Source organism: Podarcis muralis, chromosome 5 (genome assembly GCF_964188315.1).
Source record: "Podarcis muralis chromosome 5, rPodMur119.hap1.1, whole genome shotgun sequence".
Classification (NCBI taxonomy): domain Eukaryota; kingdom Metazoa; phylum Chordata; class Lepidosauria; order Squamata; family Lacertidae; genus Podarcis; species Podarcis muralis.
In genome coordinates, this window is record NC_135659.1 from 88,606,394 (window position 1) to 88,622,255 (window position 15,862).

General features: G+C 45.9%; 1 protein-coding gene across 2 annotated transcripts; it reads left to right on the top strand.

The window, feature by feature from the left end:
• Positions 1–8: 8 nt before the first annotated feature.
• On the top strand, positions 9–14,312 carry TUBB1 (tubulin beta 1 class VI). 2 transcript variants are annotated; one of them, XM_028735318.2, is made up of 4 exons: positions 9–226; positions 8,394–8,502; positions 10,603–10,713; positions 12,061–14,312. In XM_028735318.2, exons 3-4 carry the CDS (start codon positions 10,653–10,655, stop codon positions 13,146–13,148), a joined length of 1,149 nt encoding a protein of 382 aa, XP_028591151.2. In that variant the 5' UTR covers positions 9–226; positions 8,394–8,502; positions 10,603–10,652; the 3' UTR covers positions 13,149–14,312. The 2 variants fall into 2 exon arrangements, with proteins under 2 accessions (XP_028591151.2, XP_028591150.2); XM_028735317.2 differs by lacking the exon at positions 9–226 and adding an exon at positions 5,083–5,544.
• Positions 14,313–15,862: the final 1,550 nt, after the last annotated feature.

A 15,862-nucleotide genomic window follows, 5' to 3' on the forward strand; every position in this document is an offset into this window, starting at 1 on the left:
CGCCTGGGAGAAGCAGCTGCCCCGCTTCCCCCTGGAGGGTCCCCGCAGGGGGCATGGTGGGTGCAGGAGTCGCCCTGCCCTCCGCCTGCGGGAAGCCACACCCTGCAGCTTAGAGCCCAAAGCAGAGAAACTGTACTTTCGACGAGGAAGCCCCGGGAGGGACGGAGCACTGGACGGAGCCTGCGCACGCCCGACGTGGACGCGCAAAGGACCCCGTCGTTCTCACGTACGCAGGCTGCGCGCCCCCGCGGTTGGTTCCTTTCTGTGCGCTAGACGCCTGACTTCATGGGAGTGTCCGGGGCGCCTCCCGCCTTGATCTCCCCGTGCACGTAACGTCTGGAAACGGCAGAGCTGGGAGCTTTTCTGGGTCCGGTTTTAGCTGGAGGGGAAGCCCAGAGGACTGTGGGTCAAGGGAGGAGGGCCCCACACCATGGGCGTAGCCAGCTGACCCCCCTCCTAAATCAAGTGAACAAATAAGCACACTTAACTAAAACTGCGGGAATTGTAGGAAGATTTTGACATATTCTGTAAGTTAAAACAACTGTTGTTGAGATATTTCGGTATACGGAATATTGCGGCGGCGGCAGTGTCCGGGCGGAAGACCGGTCAAATGTCCGGGATGCTGCTACGCCCATGACACACGTTTGGGTTTTTTTTTTTTGAAATCGGAGTAGGGATCAGCAGTTAAGCACCTGCCATATATCTAGTCAGGCTTGTCAACATTGCCGGGCAGTGGATTTCAGACGGGAAGTCCTACTCACCCGTGTCTGTAGACTGAACCTGGGACAGTCTGCATGCAAAGCAGTTGTGCCGGCAGTCATGTGAAGAAATGCACGTGACTGTTTAAAGGGCCGGAGGGCTTCAAGGTCTAAAACAACCCCACGATAACCACAGCACTTCATCCGGATGTTTACTACTTTACTTTGAATTTTGTAATCAACGTGTCGGGAACAGGGGCTATTACTTCATTTTATTTCATATTATTTCCTTCCTTTCCCCCTTCCTTCCTTCCTTCCTTCTCCCTTTTCCTGTTTTGCTCTTCTCTTTTGGTGTGCTCTTTTTTGCGATGTCGCTGCTGAATAAGAAGTTATTTATAAAGGAAAAATAATAACTGTCCCACTGAGAGTTCGTGGTTGCTTCTGCTGTAACAGCACAGATGCTGCCATTTCCAGATGGCGGAACCCTTAGTCTGCTGCTTGTGGCACCTTAAAAGACTTAACACATTTATTATAGGATAAGAAGTTGTGGACTGGGCTCCCCTAGACTCTTGCCCATGGATAAAGGACACTGGCTTGTTGATGGTATTGATGTAAGATTCAACTGTCAATCTGATTCACTTTTCTATTTAGAACCAGAATATTTATGTGAACCAAGTATGGGCAACCTTGACGCACCAGCTGTTGCTGAACTAGAACTCCCCTCATCCCTGGCCCTTGGCCATGCTTTCTAGGGCTGCTGGGAGTTGTAGTTCAGCAACATCTGGAGATCCAAGGTTCCCCACTCCTGTTATGGACGAAGAGTTCAGCCATGTGTGGGTCCCTGAAGGAGTGAATCTTTCAGGAATATCCATACATATCTTCAGGAGTTTTGGGGTGCATGATAGTCTGGGTCCCTTCCAGGCCCACTTAAAATCTAGAAGAGGCTGGGGAACCATTCAAACCGGTCCCTCTGCTAATATCTTTGCTAGTTACCTTATGCAAAGAGGTCATTCTGTTGCCATAGAGAGAAATGGGTGGGCCCTATCCCACCTCACCTGGCTGCAGGGGTGGACTTTGGTCTTGCAAATTTCAGCAGCCCCCTGTGCAAGGTCGAAATTCAGCAACCCGCCCCCCCTTCGCCTTCTGATCTGCTCAATTCATGACATCACAGTTGCAACTCCCTCTAGGCTTGGCACCCAGTGTGGCAGAACCAGACATCCTGCCTTAAATCCACCTTTGCTGGCAGCAGAACAACAACAACAACAACAACAACAGTTTTATTATTTATACCCCACTCATCTTGCTGGGTTTCCCAAGCCACTCTGTCATCCTGGGATGGAGAACATTAGGCCAGGGAGGGCAATATATAGTGTGTGTGAGAGAGTTTTGGCATATGCTGGAATCTGGAGACACAGAGGCATGTATTGCTCTGTGCCGAACCTAAGCTGAGACCTGGAGCTTCCCTGGAAACCTAATGGGGAGGCATTATCTGTTGGGGTGCGAATGCTGTGAGCCGCTCCATCCTATGCTCAGGTTGTATATATGTGTAAGGGAATATAGCGAAACCACCTCTTCAGCCATATCCTTAAACGCACTGTGGTTTTTTGATGATGTGAAGTCCCTGTTCCTTATCAGCTGGCAACACATGGGCAAAGTCTGCATATGGAAAATTTGTGTTACTCAAAAGGGGGTTGCCACTAAGAAATGACAGGGATTAAAAAAAAAGGGAGAGTAAAGAATGTGTTTTGTGTGAGAGTACTAAATAAAAACATAAAAAAGTAAAACCTTTAATTCCTGCGATCCTACACAGCACCCAAACTGAATCATGTTGTACTGCTGACAAGCCTGTATGTTCCAGTTGAACCAGTCCAGATGTTCCAGTCATTACAAACACAAGCCATGATTCTGAATTCCAAATGGAGCAGGGGCACTTTCAAATGTTGGAACACAGCCAGTGCTTGCACCAACAATAGCTCATGGACAGTTCTTACTATTATCAGATAAGTGACTGCAAGGGTGTGTATTTCTTCTTAGATTGTGGGTTTTGGCAGGGGTCAGTCTGGAAGATGCCCTTCCCATTCCTGGGGTCCTGTACTCAGAAGAGGTTGCTATACTAGTCCATTAAGTTTCTTTGTAAGATGACAAGGGGGGGTTAAGCTGGCCCCTTAAGTGCCCTCATCAGCATCCCAAAACAATGAGCTACTTTGCAAGTGCTACAGCTAAGTGATGGTGCCCTCCAGGCTAATGAGTGAGTCTTTCCTCCACCCCGCCCACCTAGCTGCTAGGTGGGAGGAGAACAATAGCCAATGTTCTGTGTGTGAGCTGAGCTGGAATCAGGCTGGAAACCGGGGACACAGAGACATGCTTGATCTGTGCTGGATCTGGGGAAGAAATACCTTCTGGTGTGTTAATGCTGCGAGCCCCCTGACCTCATGCTTATATTGTATATATGTGTCAATAAAGCCATCTATCCTAAAGGGATCACAGCCTTCGTTGACCTTCATTCCAAGGAAACCAAACCCTGGGTAAATGCCTGGAACCCCTGGTCCCCTCCCCGCTTGGATATTGGGGTGGTGTACGACACGCAGCATCTTGGAGCTAATCCTGCACTTATTTTGCATAGCTCATGCTTAATCTGAGTGCCTTGCTTTTATCTATCTGCCTGCCCCATTCCAGCTATAGCCTGAGCCATTGACAGATTTCCCTATTTGTATCAGAATTTGGCCTCAATTTGGGGTATCCATCAAAAATGTGCTTAACCTCTCCTTCACCTAACCAAGCCGCGGCAGGAACAAAAATTTCGCCATTGTGTTGTCACACAGTGCTTTGGACCTGGTGTTCAGAGGCGTCTCCTTCCACCCTTCTGACGGAGAAAGACTGCTGGAGACTTTGGTGCACTCAAAGATACAGAGAAGCTTACCTCTATCAGAAGGAGACATATTTTGCTGTGGCTTCCCCGGCGTCTGTGATGCAACATCCAAGGTCTCAATTAAACTTTGTTTTCAGGACCACATTCAAATGGTGTGGGAAGACAAAGGCTGTAAGGTGAAACTTGTGCAGCTAGAAAGGTTTTTAAAAAGGAAGCACCTGATAGCAGAACTGCTCATATGACTTAGGTTCAGAAGCACATTTCCCGCTCCCTCCCACGGTCCAACAAAGACCCTCTCTCTGAGGACACACCTTACCTTCCAAGCACATTCTATCCCTCAAACAATTCTGGGGACTGCAGTTTGCTATGGGTTGCTGGGAATCGTAACTCTGTGACGGGTTAACTACAGCGCCCATAATTCTTTGAGGGACAGAACATGCTTCGAATGTGCATTAAAGGTATAGCGTGCGCGCAACCTGAGTGTTCACAGCTGGAGAGTGTTCCTCTCCCCAACCCCATCTGCTTGTCTTATAACCACCCAAAAGGGCAGGGGGTGGCACCAGTGGTGGACTTTGGGCCCTCAAATTTCAGCGGCGCCCTGTGCAACGCTAAAATTAAAACACCCCCCTGCCTCTTGCACTCCATTCTACAGCATTGTTGTGGTGTCCGCTGCAGCACAGAGCCTGGAGAAAGATGGAGATAAAACTAGAATTATCTGCCTCCACCTATCATTGACTCTGGCACCACCTACTGTTGGCCTTCCATTCTACCGGTCCAAAATGGGTGCCAGCACCACTCGCTGCTGACCTAACTGCGGCACGGGGCAACCAGCCTTCCTTTGCACGAGTACTTGATTCAACAAGACCGTCAATCACTTATTCTGATACCTGCGGCTTCCCTCCACCCTCACCCCAGCATGTCTGTTTGTGAAATGCCACAACGTAGGTTACTCTGTAAGGAGCCTGTGTTTCACCGCAGGAAGGTGGACCAGATAATCTTCATTCATGTCTCAGCCAACCCTTTGCTTCCCATCTTCTGATATAGTCTATCCATCTGGGCCGCTCCTACCCTGGTTTGTGTTTTGGAGGGGTGTGTGTGTGTATGTGTTGCCCCATAATGCAACTCAAGCATTAAAAACATAACAATAGCAACAAAAGCCAACAAAACAAACTCAAAAGTATTGATAATGAAATATACTCGGAGTCGAGAGTGGATTTCATGCTCTTTATTCAGCTCATAGTGGTGAGGAGGAATGGAAGTTCCCCCAGAATGTCTGCCTTATATACATTATTTATACAGTGGGTCCCACGTGATTGGCTAATTCCGGGATTCTCCTGTAGGCCAATCAGGTTGCGGATTCACTTCCATCTGGAGCAGGATTGGGTGGCTCCTGTGTACCAATCAGACTGCTGCATTCTGGATCCTATTGTTCTAGGACCAATCAGACTGCTGCCTTTTGGATCCTATTCAATTCAGTACATAACAGATAAACTGTGGTTCGTTATCTATATTCCAGAGCCAGATTCGATCCCTGTTTAGGACAACTGCATATTCCTGCATTGCAGGGGGTTGGACTAGATGTTCCTCAGGGTCCCTTCCAAGCCTACGATTCTGTGATTCTATGAAATGCAACCCTTGGGGTGAAAAATGTTCCAGACCCATCGCGTAAAAAGAAGGCTTTAAGGGAGTTGCTTGTCAATGTCCTATCAGAACTCTTGTGAGTCTGCAGGGTGGGAGTTCCAGGAACTCCCTTGGGGAGCTGTGGGGTGGTTGGGTTTATTTGTGTAGCATTCGCCTATACAAGCTGCATTTTGCCAATGATAAGAGCAGCTACAGCTGACAGTACGAGAGCGATCACTTATTCCACAGAGCACATCTGGGAAAGCTGGAATCTACTCTCCCCACCAAATCCTGTTCAAAATGCGTGAAATTGTGCACCTTCAGATTGGCCAGTGTGGAAACCAAATTGGATCGAAGGTAAGAAACTGGTTTTTAATAACGTTTCTAAAAGACAAGGGAATGCTACCTTTAATAACTGGATTTAAAGCGAATTTGGACAAAGCTGAATCGGGATGCTACTGAAATGCCCTCCTTGGGCAAACTTGGTTAAAATAAAATCAAGCCTGAAGTATGTAAGAGATACCTGTCATCTCCTCATACTACTACTAACTTTTATTTATACCCCTCCCTCCCCAGCCAAGACCGGGCTCAGGGCAGCTAACACCAAATATAAAACGATTGAAATACAGCTTGAAAAACAAGGTTAAAATACAACATTAAAATGTAACCTGAAATAGCCATGAGATAGCCAGCCATTTCATCTAGATGCATATCACTGAGTTCAAACAGGAAACAGGTTTTACAGCACCATTTGATACGCTGAAGATCCACAAAGAGTCAGTGGTGTTCATTCCTTTCCTTGTACATATATTTAGGATAACAGCCATTGTGAAAGAACCTGATGTTTTAAAGTTTATATTTCTCTTGTCCACAAACAATTTTACTTGGCAGAAGGGCATTGTGGGGAAGGTGAGTTGGAGAAATACTTTGTGTTGTTAATGTTTCCAGGAAGCGGTCCAGAAAACCTTGTTATGTAAATTACATAAATAAATATGTAAGATGTCAGTAAGATGAGCAGCCAAAGGTCTGGCGGCACTTTTGTTCCACATATTATATACCCTGAGGAACCTTGTTGTTACTACAGCTGGTGGGAAAATGGCAGCGTAGGATTGCACACAGAGGCTGCAGTCTTAAGAATTCTCAATGGAGTAGCAAACAGAGGATTTACATGAAGGGTCTTTCATTCAGTGGTTAGTAGCCATGACAGCTAAATGCAACCTCCACACAGTCAGAGGGAGTGTATACCATGTTTGTGCAGGGGACAAACAGCGGAGCTAGTCTTCCATGACATGCTGGGAGGTTTTGCTCTGTCCCAGCGAGGCTATTTACATGGACATAAATGGAAGCATTCTAAACACAAATGGATTGTGAAGTAAAGACAAGAGGCATTTAAAAGGCCGGTGGCTACAGGAGAAGGGTGTGCCCACATGCATGATGCCTGCTGTTCCAGATAAAGAGACAGCCGGGCTGGATGTGGGGAGTGGGGAGGCTAGATATATGTCTCCTGTTATTCTGGTTTTGTATGTTGCTTCCAGTTAAAAGTCTGCCTGGTTGCTGCCACATACGGATTCTGGGTTGCAGGACTGGCTCACGTGTCATGCTCTCCCTACAAGGATATCTCCTGGTGTAGGAAGAAAATGTGGGACACTACCATCACCTGGGAAGACCTTTCCCATGTTGTTGTTGTTGTTTAGTCGTTTAGTCGTGTCTGACTCTTCGTGACCCCATGGACCAGAGCACGCCAGGCACTCCTGTCTTCTACTGCCTCCCGCAGTTTAGTCAAACTCATGCTGGTAGCTTCAAGAACACTATCCAACCATCTCGTCCTCTGTCGTCCCCTTCTCCTTGTGCCCTCCATCTTTCCCAACATCAGGGTCTTTTCTAGGGAGTCTTCTCTTCTCATGAGGTGGCCAAAGTATTGGAGTCTCAGCTTCAGGATCTGTCCTTCCAGTGAGCACTCAGGGCTGATTTCCTTAAGAATGGATAGGTTTGATCTTCTTGCAGTCCATGGGACTCTCAAGAGTCTCCTCCAGCACCATAATTCAAAAGCATCAATTCTTCGGCGATCAGCCTTCTTTATGGTCCAGCTCTCAATTCCATACATCACTACTGGGAAAACCATAGCTTTTACTATACGGACCTTTGTTGGCAAGGTGATGTCTCTACTTTTTAAGATGCTGTCTAGGTTTGTCATTGCTTTTCTCCCAAGAAGCAGGCGTCTTTTAATTACGTGACTGCTGTCACCATCTGCAGTGATCATGGAGCCCAAGAAAGTAAAATCTCTCACTGCCTCCATTTCTTCCCCTTCTATTTGCCAGGAGGTGATGGGACCATCTTATTTGATTAGGTGGGATTTTTTTTTTTGCCAATTGTGGCACGTGCAGGCTACACCAGAGTTTACACCTGTCTAGAAAGAATGTCATGTGTGTGCTGGGCCAGGAAAAGTTTCAGGAAAGGCCTACCAAGACAATTAAGGGGCTAGAGCATCAGGGAGATTTTAGACATCAGAAAAAGCAAGTAAAAGGAGACATGCTATAGGTGACCAAAAGAATGTGTGGTGAATAGTTATATATCACATACAGAACTTAGGGACTTTATAGGTAAGATAAAGGACCCCTGGACAGTTAGGTCCAGTCAAATTCTACTATGGGGTGTGGCACTCATCTCCGCTTTCAGACCGAGGGAGCCAGCGTTTGTTTGCAAACAGCTTTCCGGGTCATAGGAGCCAACTCCTAGGGGCCATCAGCCCCCGCAATAAAATATTTGAGTGGGCTGGGCCTCCACAAAGTTGATGGGCATTCCCATTCAAATGGTGTGTGTGATCGATTATGTGGGGCGGGGCTTACCTGACCCCCCACAATATTTTATTACAGTTGGCACTCCTATTCCAGGTCATGTGGCCAGCATGATTAAACCACATGTGGCACAATGGGATACCAGAGCGCATGGAAATGCTGTTTACCTTCCCAAGCTTATTACCCGCTTGTGGTAACAAAGAGGCAGGCTTTTTCGAAGGTGGCACCAGTATTGCAGAAATACGATAGAGTCCATAGCTGTCAACTTTTCTCTTTGCTTGCGAGGAATCCTATTCAGAATAAGGGAATTTTCCTTAAAAAGGGGGAAACGTTGACAGCTATGATAGAGTCCCATCAGTATTGTTATTGGCATGTGATTACTATTCTCTGTTTTTAACCTTCCTCTTTCAGTTCTGGGAAGTCATAAGCGATGAGCATGGAATTGATACCACGGGAAACTACCGTGGAGACTCACCACTGCAGCAGGAAAGAATTAATGTTTATTTCAACGAAGCGTATTGTAAGTACATGGGTTGTTGATAACTGGGTGGGGAAATTAGATTACAAGAGCAATAGCAGCGGATGAAAATAGAAAAAGCCTTGTCATCTTTCACTGCCACAAAGTCTCTTAACCATTTATAAAGACTGTTGGCTAGGCTGCAGTATTAACTATCCGATACTGTGTAAGAAACAAGGATATGAGAAATGGTTTCTTCAAGGAAAAATAAAATAGGTATAAAAGGAGCATTCCCGGATGCCAAGATCCAAGCTTGGGGCAAGTACACTTTGGTGAGAGAACCCCAGCAAAGACTGAAAACCACAAAAGATGCAGCAAAGTAAAATGTGGAAATATAGGCTGTTAGACCTTTAAAATATGCCCTTCTAGGTTCCTTCCAAAGTTCCCCTCTCCCCCAACATTGAAAAAGATCACACGTTTGGGAAGTTAAAAATAGTTTATTTACCAACTCTCCAAATGTGCTTCCCCATACAGCATTCAGAAAAAGTTGTTCAGGTGGTGAAACTTGACTTAGTTACTGTCAGGGGCTCAGGGACTGAGCCACAGGAGAAGGAGGAGATGGAGAGCGAAGGGGAACAATCGGAGGGGAGCGCAGGAGGGTGTGACAGTGACCAGAGAGATTCCCTGAGTCTCTCCAGCAAATCAGAAGATTCCCAGAAGGAGGCCCCCAGGGTCAGGGCAAGGGGGGGCAGTGGGGAGTCGCCAAGTGGCAGCTGGAAATCAGGGGCAGCTTCCCCACCAGAGCGCAGCGGGGGGGGGGGGGGAGAATCCCACAGATTAGAACAAAAGCCTCCTCCTGCAGGAGGAGAGAGTGAGGCAGGACTGACCACGCCTCCATCAGAGAGTGGAGGGGCGGAGGAGAGAGCAGGGCCGGCCAGTCTCCCTGAAGGAGAAAGCAGTGAAGGGAGCAGTGTAGCTGTTAGGAGGAAAGTGGGCGGCTGGGCGCGCGCGCCAAGTTCAAATGTAGAGGCGCAAGGGACAGCAGAAAATCCGGATTGGGAGCCAGGTCCCAAAGCCCGCCGGAGACAGGGGGAGGAGTCAGAAGAATCCGCCTCCGAAGAGTCCAGGAGGGTTGGGACCCCAGAGGGCAGGAGGACCCGGAGGCGAAAGGAGCAGAGGGAGGAAAGGAAGAGGTGGAGCAAAGCTCGGGTATTGAACTGGTGTAAAGGAGGGGCGGATTCAGACGGGACTTCGCCGGTCTAAGGACTCAGACGTAGCGCTGCGCGCCACGGATGTCAAACCAACAATGAACCACAATAAAGACTTTTGTTTATAAAGAGCAACTGGCGTTGGTCCTTTGTGAGCTGGGACCTGAGGCAGCCGCTGACAGTTACGCTGGTGAAAGTTCCTAAATTATTGGTATAGTAACTCAAGAGTGGCTTTGAAGAGCCATACGGTCTGAGATGCAGCACCGAGCTCAGACCTCCTCACAATTTACCTTCTCTGGTAGAGTGAGATACAACAACAGCCTTATTTACCTTCCTCCCAAGGTGAGGGGGAGTGACCTAGCTAAGCCTAGCAGGACAGTTTACTCTGTGGCATTAACTCCTTCGTGCATTAAATAGCCTTAAGCATGTTGGTTATATGAGGCTGGTTATAAGATGCAAAAGAGGTTAGTGCTGCAATCCTATCATAATTTTCCTAGGTAGATACTTCTGAGTAGATACTTACAGGATTGCACTCTACATGACATTTTTATTCATATCTGGAGTTGTAACCTGGACACATTTACTCAGGAGTAAACACCATTGAACACAGCAAGATTTCCTTCTGAAGTCCAATAATGGTGAAAGGACAGTGTCTTCTAGTGCACTTGAGGGCAGCAGCCCAGCGTAGGGGGTACAGGGCACACCATGAGGCACTCACAGTTCTGTTCCTTGCCTGTACCTCAGCATCTGCCACCTGAGCTGCCTCATGGTAGAGCCGGCCCTGACTGAGGGTTGTACTCTGGCAATATATTCAAGGACACAGGTTTTTTACTTCTGTGCTATAGTGTTCTAAATGAAATATGTACACCAAAGAAATGATTTGTGAAGGAAATACATGCAGAAGATACTACTTGCCTCAATCATGACCCTCAGCTTTCCCCCTTTTTTGCTGTAGCCCACAAGTATGTTCCTCGTGCTATCTTGGTGGACTTGGAGCCTGGAACGATGGACAGCGTGAGGTCCAGCAAAATAGGCCCACTCTTTCGACCCGATAACTTTATTCATGGTATGTGTGCCGCATTAATAATATGGATATAATTTAATAGATGATGGTCTCATAAGAAATAAAGTTGTTGTGTATCAAATGGGGCCTCTGAGGAGCTAGCCTCTCTATTCATTGCTTCAGAACACTTAAGAAGCCACTCGTATTTATAAAAAAATAAATATTCATAAGTCTCATGATTACAGGGGGGGAAACCTAAAAGATCTAGGATGATTTTTTTAAAAAATAAAATGTTTAAATTGCAGAAGAGTTCTGGAGAAGTGGGATGTCTTCATTGACCACATCTTGTTCACTCAGAGAATCAAGGATTGCTTCAGCTTCCAAATAGTTAGCAATAACCACTTTGCACACTCATTCTAAAGCTTGTTCTAGAAAGACAATTTGGGGTTTGCGGTTGCACATTTCGTCAATGTTTAGCATAAGTTTTGAAACCCTTGATAACATGAAGGCAAGCCTAGATCTGAATTTCCTGAAGATTTCTAAACTAGAATATTTCCCCCCCTAAAATATATAATCTAGCAGCCCACTCCTATGCATGTTTTCTCTATATAAAAAGAGAGAAATTACGCAGCACAGTACATGTCAGCCTTTCTGCATGTTGCAAACACAAGCTGTTCTCAGCACATTTAGGGCAGAGGGACGCCAGCCAGTTGGGGCCTGTTGGCCACATTGAGAATTTTAAGATAACAGGGCAGGTACCAGTCTCAGCAAAATGGCTGCCATGTGAAAACGGCATATTATAAAATGGTTGCCACAAAAAAAGAGACAGGACCACAAAATAATGCAAAAACGGAAAGTTTAAAACAAGAGTATAACAAGCCAAACATGTTTGAGGATCCTCCTTTTCCAAACAAAACAAAACAAAACAAAACAAAACAAAACAAAATTCTGGCACGATTAAGTTTGTAGTGGAGTACCTGCGAAGTTATGCAGAACAATAACATAATACCACAGCCTCCACTCTTAGCTCCATTGAAGACTAGTATCCCTTTGCTTTATATTTAGATCTAGTCATGTCCACTTTTAACCTAAACATGCGCTCAGTGTTTCAGCAGCATTTTCTGTTACAGTTAGCCCTTTCCGTTGTTTCTAGAGAGCCAATGTGGTGTAGTGGTTAAGAGTGGTAGTCTCGTAATCTGGTGAACAGGGTTCGCTTCCCCGCTCCTCCACATGCAGCTGCTGGGTCAGTCTTGGGCCAGTCACACTTCTCTGAAGTGTCTCAGCCCCACTCACCTCACAGAGTGTTTGTTGTGGGGGAGGAAGGGAAAGGAGAATGTTAGCTGCTTTGAGACTCCTTAGGGTAGTGATAAAGCGGGATATCAAATCCAAACTCTTCTTCTCTTCTTCTAGGAAATTCTGGCGCCGGGAACAACTGGGCAAAAGGCCATTACACTGAAGGGGCCGAATTGATTGAAAGTGTGATGGACGTCGTGAGGAATGAGTGTGAGGGCTGCGACTGCCTGCAGGGCTTTCAGCTGACCCATTCCCTTGGTGGTGGGACTGGGTCTGGAATGGGCACCCTTCTGATCAACAAGATCAAAGAAGAATACCCTGACAGGATCATGAACACCTTCAGCGTAGTACCATCCCCCAAAGTTTCGGACACCGTCGTTGAGCCATACAACGCCATATTATCCATCCACCAGCTGATAGAGAACACGGACGAAACCTTCTGCATCGATAATGAAGCCCTCTACGACATATGCTTTAGGACGCTGAAGCTTCCCTCGCCGGCCTATGGGGACCTCAACCACCTGGTGTCCCTCACCATGAGTGGCGTCACCACCTCCCTCCGCTTCCCTGGCCAGCTCAATGCAGACTTGAGGAAGCTGGCAGTCAACATGGTGCCTTTCCCTCGGCTGCATTTCTTCATGCCAGGATTTGCGCCACTTACAGCCCGGGGCAGCCAGCAGTACAGAGCCCTCTCCGTCCCAGAGCTCACCCAACAGATGTTTGATGCAAGGAACATGATGGCGGCCTGTGACCCGCGTCACGGCCGCTACTTGACGGTGGCGTGCATCTTCCGAGGCCAGATGTCTACCAGGGAGGTGGATGAGCAGCTGCTGGCCGTGCAGACGAAGCACAGCAGCCAGTTTGTGGAGTGGATCCCCAACAATGTCAAGGTGGCCGTGTGCGATATTCCGCCCCGTGGCCTCAAGATGGCGGCCACCTTCATAGGGAACAACACAGCCATACAAGAGATCTTCAAGAGGCTGTCCGAGCAGTTCTCAGCCATGTTCAGGAGGAAAGCGTTTCTGCACTGGTATACCGGAGAAGGGATGGATGAGATGGAATTTTCTGAAGCTGAAAGCAACACTAATGACTTGGTGTCTGAGTATCAGCAGTATCAAGATGCCACAGCCGATGTAGAAGAATATGTGGAGGTGGAGGCAGAGGCAAGCCAGGAAGAAGAAGAAGAAGAAAAGGAAGCTCCTTAAAAATAAGAGTGATGATTGAAAGGAATGCTGATTATTACCGTCAGTGAGGTGGCTGGACTTACCGGTACCTATGTTTCTAAAATAACCCTTTAGTCTATTGAATGCAGGAGCAGCCATTTTTGTGCATTGAACCAAAGCATACACAGCCACAATGTTGGCTGCAATCTCTCTCTCTGAGAAAATCCTCCTACTGAAAGCCAGTGCTATTTTTCTAGAAAATATGGTGCTGGAGCTCACCATGAACGCTTCCCTTGTTCTCTTATAATGGTAATGGCGCCCACCTGAGAGGTGCCGGAACTGAGTTCCAGTGAGTTCCAGCTGGAAAAAAAAAAGCCCTGCTGAAATCTGTTTAAATTAAGTATTTCTTCTGAATTAGTGCATCTAATGCAAATAAGACATTTTAGACAAGTGGGGAAAATTATACCAACATGCTGCTTCAAAGGACATATCCCAGGGCTTCAGTTGATGGAACAGATTACAAAGGATGACACGGTGACCGACAGCAGCAAAGTAGTTAAGGACAGACAAAAGGCTTCAATTCCCCTCTGGTCAGATGCAACCATCTATGGTCCTGGAGGAAGTTGCACACCTCTGTCTGCATCATAGACACATCAACCTAGTTTAATGGAGCCTGGATGAGTACCCTGATGAAGATGTTCGGCAGGATCAGGGTGACTGTAATTTTTGCCTTTCTTGTGTGAGCATCCTCTTATGCACATTTGTCAGATGAGTTTGTTAATTACCAAGGAAGGTATTCAAATGTACATGGCTGTTTCTATCATACTTCATTATTCTGACCAGTGTTATGTTCTTACTGGGCATATTTCTACACCAGTGAACTTCAGTACAACAGCATGCTTACATACCTTGTATTTGGAGTTTTGTGATGGGCAACCGAAGGGATGTGGCCTGAGCCCCACAGCAGCACAATGCAGAATGGCATTTGATTCCAAGGAACAAAAATGGCAGCTCCTTAGCTGACTTGCACTTTAGGTGGTATTACAGCTATGTTAATTGGAAAGCTGTTTTTAAATTTCACTGAGAGTCAGGCCTCCAATCTATAATATGAGGAAGTATGTAAAGGGATGAAATTTCTGATGAAACCAGAAAGGTACATCAAGTAGTCCAGCATTGTTTGTTAACCAACTAAATTTATTTAAATCTATTTATTTAAATCTATGTATAAAACATTTCTTTACTGCCTTTTGACTCTAAAAATAAGAGCCTCAAAGGCTGTTTACAACAATCAATAGCAGGCATAGGCAAACTCGGCCCTCTAGATGTTTTGGGACAACTCCCATCATCCCTAGCTAACAGGACCAGTGGTCAGGGATGATGGGAGTTGTAGTCCCAAAACATCTGGAGGGCCAAGTTTGCCTATGCCTTATCAATAGACTCAGCTCCTATTAATTTGTCCAATTCTTTTAAAAGCCATCCAAGCTATTGGCTATTACCATGTTATGATCAGTTAATTTAACATGCTCTGTACTGTGTAAAGAAACACGTCTGTCTACCCTAACTCCAACCACTAATATAAATATGGATTAATATGGCTTCATTCCACCACTGAAATCAAAGAATGAATTACTTCCATGGGATCAAGATTGGCTTACCCTGTAAATGGCAAACAGATATCCATTTGAACTAGGTGCATAAGTGGTTTAAGAAGTAGTTAGCCTGCATGTATTTTAATTATACTTAAATATTACCAGAACATGTATTATTGTAATAGGTTTTAAATAGCTATATCTTTGCTTATTCTTAAATGTACCCTTGCTTTTAATCAAGCTGAGAATCCTATTATACCTGTAAGATTTGAAACACATTTATAGTGCACTCCAGATACCATTTTATGAATCTGATGAAGGCTGCAGTCCTATGCATTTTTACATTACGAGTAAGCTCTACTGAACACACATGGGGACTTACCTCTGAGTAACAGTGACATGGCTGCAGGCAGCAAGTGTATATAAACTTGTGCATGGAAGAAAAGCCAAAAAATGCAAGGAGCAATAGGCTATCCCATTTCCACCCAGAACACAAATGCGCATATGGAAGTCAACAGGGGTGTTTGTGTATCACATTCAACAAGTCAACAATCCACAGATAAAAATAGTTGGCGCTGCATACTCATACAAATATTCACACTCAGTGAGTGTAGTCTGTGTTCACAATGGCTGAGCTGTTACAAACCACAAAGTCCACTGTCTCACAAACATGTGTAGTCAGCCTACACTTGAGTTCACTGTAGCATGTGAACAAGCCAACTGCACCTTAGAAAGCAGTATTAACACACATGGAAAGACAATAGTTCCCTGTAGTAAAAGATTATCCTGCAATTTTTCTGTTAGCCTTAAAGATGCAACTGAACTTGCTTTGCAAAGACTAAACAGTTACCGGTGACTCTTCTGAAATCATTCCTAGTAACGAACCTACATTTATTTAGAAAGTCCCTATGACATAAACAGCAGCACTGAATGAAGCTTTGCTACCACCCATACTATTCTTTCCCAGGAGACATTCAGAGGGTACCAGCTAGACTTCCAGTTTCACTCCACATTATGGAGGATCTTTATTTCAGAGTCTCATTGCTTTGGGGCTGTAAAGTCCAGTATTTACAGAGGATTGTTTTGAGCTTTTTGTGCAAATTTCTCTTGAATGCTTATGCAAAATGTCTAATTCTTTTATTTAACTGGTTTTACTAATGGGGGGGG

Coding starts and splice junctions, on each gene's coding strand:
- TUBB1 (XM_028735317.2), top strand. CDS start 5,488: ATGCGTGAAATTGTGCACCTTCAGATTGGCCAGTGTGGAAACCAAATT. Junction 8,503..10,602: donor TTATTTCAACGAAGCGTATT/GTAAGTACATGG, acceptor TTTTTGCTGTAG/CCCACAAGTATGTTCCTCGT. Junction 10,714..12,060: donor ACCCGATAACTTTATTCATG/GTATGTGTGCCG, acceptor CTCTTCTTCTAG/GAAATTCTGGCGCCGGGAAC.